The sequence below is a fragment of the Mustela nigripes genome, chromosome X (genome assembly GCF_022355385.1).
Source record: "Mustela nigripes isolate SB6536 chromosome X, MUSNIG.SB6536, whole genome shotgun sequence".
NCBI lineage: Eukaryota > Metazoa > Chordata > Mammalia > Carnivora > Mustelidae > Mustela > Mustela nigripes.
Window position 1 is genome coordinate 108,603,239 of NC_081575.1, and position 9,066 is coordinate 108,612,304.

The 9,066-nt window shown below is 45.5% G+C and overlaps 1 protein-coding gene across 1 annotated transcript in view; it reads left to right on the forward strand.

The window, feature by feature from the left end:
• Window positions 1–9,066, forward strand: part of MAP7D2 (MAP7 domain containing 2) — a 102,931-nt gene that overhangs the window by 51,592 nt on the left and 42,273 nt on the right. The window contains exons 2-3 of the mRNA XM_059385301.1: window positions 2,296–2,373; window positions 3,445–3,608. Coding sequence (XP_059241284.1) covers window positions 2,296–2,373; window positions 3,445–3,608 — 242 coding nt within the window. The remainder of the gene's footprint in view (window positions 1–2,295; window positions 2,374–3,444; window positions 3,609–9,066) is intronic.

Here is a 9,066-nt window from a genome sequence, read left to right on the forward strand (position 1 = left end):
AATTATTTGTAGTTGTGACTCTTACAAGTGCCCACAAGGGGGCAGCCTAAAATCAGGCAGATCCCTGGAACAGAGCAACTTGTGTTTATAAAGCATGTGGGTAATGTGGCCAGTTCCAAATGTGCTTAGCCCTTTTCCCTCAGTTTTTTTTCTTCTGTTTGAAGAACACTTTCATTGGTTGTCAGGCTGTACCTCAGGTAGAGGGCTGGCCCATTAATATCTGAAGGGTGGCATGGGCAATACAGAGTAAGGTTCTGGTCCTGCTGGGATGGACAGGTTGCTAGGGGTGCTGACAGAAGCCAGCATCTGTCCAGAGAAGCTAAGCTTCTCTTTGTAACTTTTCACAGAGTAAATTCTAATTAATCAAACTCTTGAGGTAGACACTAGAGCCTGAAGGTGTTTTAGAGAAAAGAAAAACCGGGTTTTGTCTCCCTTCCACCAACTGCATGCTTGCCTTTGAGCATTGTGTGTTCACCTAAGGGGCACTGTTGAGGGGCAGTACCAGGAGCTGGGGTGACCTAGACATACATAAGCCACCTTTGCCTCCATAGCCTCTCTCTCCTCCTAGGGAGACTGAATCAGAGAACTGTGCAGCCAAGCAGAATGAAATTAATCTTCTGCTTACCGTATGGGAACCACAGAGCATCGTGAGTTCTGGGGAACTGTGGGGTCTTGAAGGTGGGTGGGGTTTAATAGGTGTTGGGGTGTGGGAGAAGGGGTATTTTGAGCTGGAAGGTGTGTGGAAGAAACACACCTGATGTCAAGTTGGGAAGAGTTTGGGATCTCTTTGGGGTCAGACTCTAGGGAGCCAGGACTGAGCTAAGAAGTTGGGCCTTCAAATTCTTGATGATGTTTATGTTGGTAGTATTGTGGTTAAGAGTTAACTAAAACAAATATGGGTAATGGCTTTTACAGTCCACGTTGATTCTTTAGTACTTCTCTCTTGAACTTTAATATTCCTGATATGTAATCCAGACTTCCAAAATCAGATGCCCATGGGGAGTTGTGACAATCCAGTGTTTATCACATCCATCCTTATCTGCATTCCTGCTGCCTATACCAAGTCCAAGTCTCTGGTCTTTCTCCTGCACAGTTACAGGAACCTTCCCCAAAGGGGTGCAGGTAACTGTGGCAGTAGGGCACACAAAAAGGTCAACATGTGATGCTACCAGAAAGGAGGGCCCAGGGACTATGAAAGTGAGTCTGGTCGTACTAATACAGAAGCTGATTTCTCCTAGATGTTGTGCTGGAACACTATATAAGTAATGCTCATGAATGATTGATTCTGACTGAGTGCAGTAAATTATTTGTAATCCTAAAATGACCATGAAGATCATTTGATCTTTGATTTAGAAAGCCCTTCATGATCCTGTAGAAGATGGGTGGAGATGTGGAGTTCCTGGGATGTTTCCTAGACATTTTGTGGTGGGGGGAGCTGCCATCTGTTCCGTTTTATTTGTTGTAGATATTTAAATGACAAACAGGAATATATTATCTTTCTTCTTCTTGATTCTAAAATACTAAGATTGACATTGGAGCAAATTTAGCAGAACCAAAATCAAACTTGAGTGTTGCGTTTCTCAGTACTTACCCAAGGAGTTTGTACATGTTGCTTAGCAGTTGGCTCCCTTCAGAAAGTAGAACGTTGATTGTCTGTGTAATAATTGTGTCCACTTTTGTGCTTCTCCTCTCCCCTGGGAACAAGGCTTGGGGAGACATGGTGGGCTTTTCTGCACCCTCCCAAGCCTCCCTGGCACTTTCTGACTCTAGGTCCAGTCTTGGGGACAGAGGGAAAGGGCATGGCTCTCCAGGATTGGCATTGGGGTCACAACAGCACAGCTTGGTGGGTGAGTGTGGAAGTTGTGGTTGGCACCCCTCAGCTCTCAGGGCCTGGCTGCTGACTGCACACGTGTGCGTGTGTGCGCGTGTGTGTGTGTGTGTGGTGGGGAATGGTTAATTAGGGTTCTGTGGGTAAAATGGTGGCTATGGATGATGTATGGTGTGTGGCCAGACCCAGGGTGCGGGACCAGTGGCCCCTGGCACTCAGTAGGTAGGGAAAGAGAGAAGAGTTTTGTTTTGTTTTGGTTTTTTTTTAAGATTTTATTTATTTATTTGACAGAGACACAGTGAAAGAGACCACAACCAGGGGGAGTGGGAGAGGGAGAAACAGCCTCCCCACCGAGCAGAGAGCCTGATGCAGCACTCGATCCCAGGACCCTGGGATCATGACCCAGACTGAAGGCAGACGCTTGTGCCCCAGGGAAGAACTATTTCATCATGTTTTATTTTTTATAGGCATGGATGGATTTTTAAGATCTGATGAGAGACAAAGACTAGCTAAAGAAAGACGAGAAGAAAGAGAAAAATGTCTTGGTAAGTTCTGCCCTTTGGCTGTTTAGGTCCAAGGGAGTAGAGATGTGGTGGTGTCTTTTCTGAAAATCCTTAGAAATTGATGACTGGATGGAAAGAGAGCTAGAATAATTGCTAGATGAACATGGAGCACTGGGGAGCAAATCGACACTTTGGCATGTTCGCAATTGTTATTTAATTCTCAGAATAGTTCATTTACTCACTTAGCAAGCATGGAACCTCTGCTATGTTCTAGATACTCTGCTAAGGGCTCTAGGTAAGATGGTGAATAACAAGAAACTGCTGCCATCTCCTCACTGCCCCCACCTCCTCAGGCAACCACTACGTGCACTCACACAGGCTCTTTCCAGGGCATCTAGAAGGGCCAACCTCAGAACTGAGAAAATTAGCAATTAAGACATTTTCTCTTTTAGGACGGGAAACCCAGTTGAGAAAGGCTTTCTTAGCTCTTGCAAACTATAGATGGATAAGTATGATGTGTTCCTCACAGGATACTGTGATGTAGGTAAATCGTGGTTTCCCCTCTGAATTGACACAAATGAGTTTTCAGGTTCTTCTTGACTGCCCACTGCCAGTTGGTTCACACGCTGTTTTACAGGTAACCCTTCCCTCACACCACCAGGTAGATGGTCCTTAGGAAATGTCATGAGTTTGTGCCCTTGCAATGGTACGTGTACAGTCATTGTGATTTTCACTGGCTCTACTCTTTGAACTCATTGGCCAGCCTAGGGTATGGCTTAGCCATTGTGGTGGCTCTGACTCAGCGATAGCAAGAGCAATTGTGTGCCGTGCACTTTCCATGCATGGCCTCATTTAATCTTTACCACACTGTGAGTTTGCAGACGTAAGGGTCCCCGCCTCACAGCAGAGGAAATCCAGGCAGAGAGATGATGTGGTTTGCATGGCCAGCATCACCCAGGCGGTGGCAGAGATGCCAGAGCCCTTCATCTCAGTCTCTGTGGCCTAGAATCCCACTGGGCTTTTCTGTCTCGCTCTTGTTTCTGCATTTTGGCTAACCCAAATCGCATGGGGTGCTCTGGTAATGATACCTCTCTTCTGCTTTCCTTCCCCCAGCTGCCCGGGAGCAGCAGATCCTGGAGAAACAGAAAAGAGCAAAGCTCCAGTATGAAAAGCAAATTGAAGAGCGATGGCGGAAACTGGAAGAGCAGCGGCAGCGGGAGGACCAGAAGAGGGCAGCTGTGGAGGAGAAGAGGAAGCAGAAGCTCCGGGAGGAGGAGGTAAGCTTCCAGGACCTTCAAGCCATTGCAGCAGCTTCCACACGGCCTGGTGCTCAAGGGCCACTGAGTGGCCTGCGCAGGTCTGGGATGTGAGAGAATTTACTATTGAGCCTTCTCCCTGGTGCCTCAACCTGCCTTCCCTCGGCAGCAAGACGCAGTCTATTGAAAGCAGCCCTGGACTAAGAATGAAGAGACTTAACCATTCAACTCAGGTGTTAATTTGCTCTGGGAGCTTGAACAAGCCATTTGGCCTGTCTGGGTATTTGCTTGATTTGTTTATCTCTGAAGTGAGGGGTTGAACTTGGCAGTCTCCAGAGCCTGTTCCAGACCTAACCCTCTCTGACTTTGAGACTCAGAGAGGCTGGTGGATAGAGGCCTGGTGACGTAGCCTGCGTGAAGGGCTGGGGAAAGGGAAGTGGGGGCAGAGGGTATCTTGGCCCTCTTACTCACAGCAAACAGTCTGCTTTCAAATACAAACATGCTAGTATATTTAAATTTTAATGCAGTTCCTTGCTTTAATCATCCTTTCTCTACAGTTACCTTTTAAAAAAGAAACAGAATGTTATTACCACTGCAGAGTCCTTTATTACTAAACTTTGAAAATATATTTAGAAAACATATTTGGGTATAGATTTTCTTAACAAATATATTTTAAGGATGTAATCATAGTCTTGTATCAGGTGATGATCATTTTTTATTCATAAGGTATAATGACTCATCATTTAGGATAAATAGTATAGACGTTTATTCATCACCAGCTCCATAGGATTCAGAGACATTTGTATAGATTTGGTATCTTTTCACATATCTGTATGGTTTATAACTATACATCTTTCACCCCTTCCTCTTTTTTAAATGAAAAAAAAACCACGAATATGTGCACATGTGTGCACACGTGAGCACACACACACACAATTAGACCCATCTTTATCCACAAAGCACTCGTTTAAATGGTCATTGCTTTGTTCCTCTTGGCAAATGAAAGTCATTTCAAGGGTCTTAGCCCCAATTCACCATTGCTGGCTATAGCCTGACAACTCCATGGATTCATCTGCTCTCTCTGCAAATCCCAGCTCTACTCCTGGGCAGTTGGTAGCCAGGAACAAATCACCTAGCTCCTCATAACCGTCTAACTCAGTCTCTTCAGTCCAAAACGGAGGTGGTCATAAGGATGAAAGGAAGTGACTTCTGTAAAAGTTCAGGAAAACACCTTGCACAGAGTAGTGTTCAGAAATGTTAGATTCTGGGGCGACTGGGTGGCCTAGGGGGTTAAGCCTCTGCCTTCAGCTCAGGTCATGATCTCAGGGTCTTAGGTTTGAGTCCCACATCAGGCTCTCTGCTCAGCAGGGGGCCCGCTTCTCCCACCCACTCCCCCGCTTCTCTGCCTACTTGTGATCTCTCTCTCTGTCTTTCTCTCAAATAAATAAATAAAATCTTTAAATTAAAAAAAAATGTTAGATTCCCTTCAGTGACTTTGGCTGAATCTCTAATGGTTGCACTTCAGGATAATTTTCTGTTTGCTTTGTGTGCTTCCTTTCACTCTTAACATGGATGATAATGGGGAATGGGAGATACTGCCTGACCTTTAGTCACTACACATACAAGCCAGGCTTGCTTCTCTCTTCTCCCCAGACACAGCGGGGCAGGACTGAGAGTCTGGGCCTCCGGTGGTTGTGTAGCAACACAAGGAAACAGCAGACTTCCTCTGCCACTGCTCCCACTTGGGGGTCCCCAGAGTCCCAGGTGGAGGTTAGGGACTTCCCACACACCTGACAGCCTGTTAACCACATCATGTCAGCACTTCTGCTAGTGATGAGACCTGTTTGGCATTCTTGTGTGTGATCTTTGGAGAGGACGGATAGGTCTACCCTGCAGGGGAAAACCTGCATTTCCAAAGGAAAATCCTGCATTTGCCCTCCTGTTTCACTAGAAATCTTTGGCAGGGCTACTGACTACTTGGCACGTGGCTGTGTAGATTCTCCAGTCTTTTCTTGTTCTTGTCATGTTCTGTCTCTGTCAACCAGATAGAAGCCTCTGCAGGAATGGTTCATTCCATTGCAGCCCATTTTGCTTCTGTAGCTTATTGGAAATTGCTTGGGTTGCCTGCCAAGTCGTACCTCTCTGGGGCAGTTACTAGGATCTTATAAAAGACCTGTTGATTCCACACCTCCTTCCTTGCCCTGTCCTGGTTCCATGTCCTTATAGTTGCCATGATGTTGCTTTTTATAATTCCTCACATCTGTGTGAGTTAGCCCCAGAATTGAGCCAGGAGGCTTACTGTCTGCCAGTACAGAAGTGGCCACCACAAACAGCCTGGCTTCTAGAGATCTTGAGGACTGCAAGGGCTCGAAGCTGGTCAGGCCTGTTCTGGGGAAGGGGATGTCCAGGGTCTGCTTGAGAAACTGACCTTGAGCTCATTTTCTCAGTAAAGGCTGCTTTTTCGTCTGGGTGGGTTCTTCTAATCCTTGCATGCCACACAGCTCCCAAGAATCAAACTTTTAGAATAAACTTTTGTCACTTGCTTCGGTTAGGACTGACAACACAATGTACTCACCCATTCTCCCATTGGGGGAGTATAGATTCCTGACTAGAGGCCCTGAGAAATGGGATTTGGTGAAGCCAACTCCATGTTCCTCATGCTAAACAGATAACCAGGAAAGGCCTCTTTCAAAGAGTAGCTTCATCTCATACTTGTCAAACTCTTATTATTTGATACCTAACAAAACCCACTAGGCTGAGTGTAAAAAGGAAAAATTTCTAAACTCACCTAAGCCAGAACTTCACTAAACTGAGAGCTAGCTGATCTTAGAGGGCATTGTTTGGCATGGGGCTGTGGTGACTATGTGGCCTTCTGGCCAGGTGTCAACATCTGTTCGTAAAGAGAAAGAACTGCAGAGCCCTACTGAAAACCCCTTGGGGGCTTGTCACCACACTGTTTTCTCAAGAAGACATGTAGTAACAGCAGAGGAAAAGGCACAGCCAGCTCTCTCTGGCCAGAGATGGCTCTCTGGGTCATCAACAGTACCTAGGCTGGGCCTTCCTGGAGGCCTTTTATACTCCTTGACCAGCTCCATGAGTCACCTTGGTCTTGGTTCTTCTTCTCTGAGTTCATCCAGGCAGATCTAGGGCCAGAGCTAAAGGGTCAAGGGTGAGGTCCCCTCATTCTTTCCTTCCACTAAGCTGTACCCAATAGAGGACATTCTAAGGACAAGAATCTGCCTTGCCCTTTCCCCATCCTCTATTGATCATGTGATGATATTCAGGAGAGCAAGAATTTGGCAGGAATTTCTGAATGCAGTATGAGGCTCTAACATTTACTACTGTTCTACTGCGGCATGCGGCTCTAACATTTACTACTGTTCTTCTCGTGTGACTGAACTTTCTCGCATGTTCTCTCATCCTCAGTCTTTACTCTAACCAGTGGTTCTCACAGTGAGTTCTAGGACCAGCAGCATTCACATTGCCTGGGAACTTGTCAGAAATGCAAATTCTTAGCAGGTACCATCCCAGACCTGTGGAATCAGAAACTCTGCATGTGGGGTCTAGCAGTTGGTTTATTAACAAGCACTCCAGGGGATTCTGATGTGAACTCACTCAGATTTGAGAATCACTACTTTAAACTGTTCTGTTAATAACTTTCCTTTACGAGTTTGGATTCAGTTAGTATTGGTTAAGGACTTACTATGCTAGTCATTGTCTCATAGACTTGAGTGATCTGATGATACAGGTAATGTCATCCCCATTTTATTAAATATTTTATTTATTTATTTGAGAGAAAGAGAGTTTGCTTCTGAGCATGAACAGGCAGAGGGACAGAGGGAGAGGGAAAGGGAAATAATCTCAAGCAGACTCTACACTTAATACTGAGTGTGCAGCCTGATACAGGGCTCAATCCCATGACCCTGAGATCATGATGTTAGCCAAAGCCAAAACCAGGATCAGAGATTTAACCAACTGAGCCACCCAGGTGCCCTTTTCCCCATTCCATCAAATGAAGTAATAGAAAAATTCCCCTCCTGTCTCTGTCTCTGTCTCTGTCTCTCTCTCTCTCTCACACACACACACAGAGTAATAGGGACTTATATAGGACTAACCTCTAACAAGAGTGAAGTTGACCTGTTTTGTTTTTAAGATTTTACTTACTTATCTGAGAGGGAGAGAGACAGAGAGAAAAGAGAGAGAGCGCGCGTGTGAACAAGCACGAGCAGGGGAGGGGCAGAGGGAGAGGGAGAAGCAGACTCCCTGCTAAGCAGGGAGCCCACTGTGGGGCTCGATCCCAGGACCTCCAATCATGACCTGAGCCAAAGCCAAGCACTTAACCAGCTGAGCCACCCAGGCACCCCTGGACCAGTTTTATTTTTGACATGTTTGAATCACCTCATTCTGATGATTTGGGTTCCCTAAGTTTCCTTACTGTAGAGCTCAGTTACCACCTATTTTTCATCATCTCTGCGTGACACAGAGTGATTGTGTCCTCATTCAGGGATAGCTTCATTTTCATAAGCCTGCTTATGATTCAAAGGAATGTATCTGGAACAGTGGAATTTGGAGCAGCTCAGCAGGTTGGAGGTAGATGGTAGAAGTTTTGTTCATTTGTTGTTTTTAAGGTAACTGAACAGTCTAGTGGCAAGTCTGGATTTGGGTGAGCATTCCCTTGTAATTATACCCCTATATAGCTGCTCAGTGTTAAGTTTGGCTGGCAAGTCTTGGTGTTATTTGTTGTCATTGGTCTCCTGATAAATGACTTTCTTGTGAGGTCCTTTAAGCATGTAGGAAATCTCCCATAACCCACTCAATACTGAATTCACTCTTAGGTAAAAGGTTTTAACACTTAAATTAGATCACTGGTTAAATATTTTATGTTAAATCCATATAATTGAAATACCTTTCAGCCCCTGTCTCAAGTGACTGTACTTCAAGTATTGAATAGTTAAAAAGTTCTAGTTCCTCCAAAGCACCAACTTTTCTTGGGTAGGCCCCGGGGGTTGGGTGTCAGAATTTAATGGGCCAGGGTCATGAGGACAGGACTTTGCTAGGAAATGCACACTCATGATTGTGGAGTCTCAGCCAAAAACTAGAGCAAATAAAAACCTGAGATTTACAGGAGAAAAAAAAATCCCCTTTCTACTCAGAGGTCCCTGGAGAGGCCATCTCTTAGCAAAGTGCTATTCAGAGAAAAATTATGCAGAGGAAGCCAAGATGTGGGTAATGCTCATCCCATTCCCCTGGTCTAGACAAAAGAGGTAGATGCAGATACCTCCTGAGTGACCTTTCTATGTTTCCTTTTTTTTTTAAAGGTTTTATTTATTTATTTGACAGAGATCACAAGTAGGCAGAGAGGCAGGCAGAGAGAGAGGAGGAAGCAGGCTCCCCGCTGAGCAGAGAGCCCAATGCGGGGCTCGATCCCAGGACCCCGGGATCATGACCTGAGCCAAAGGCAGAGGCTTTAACCCACTGA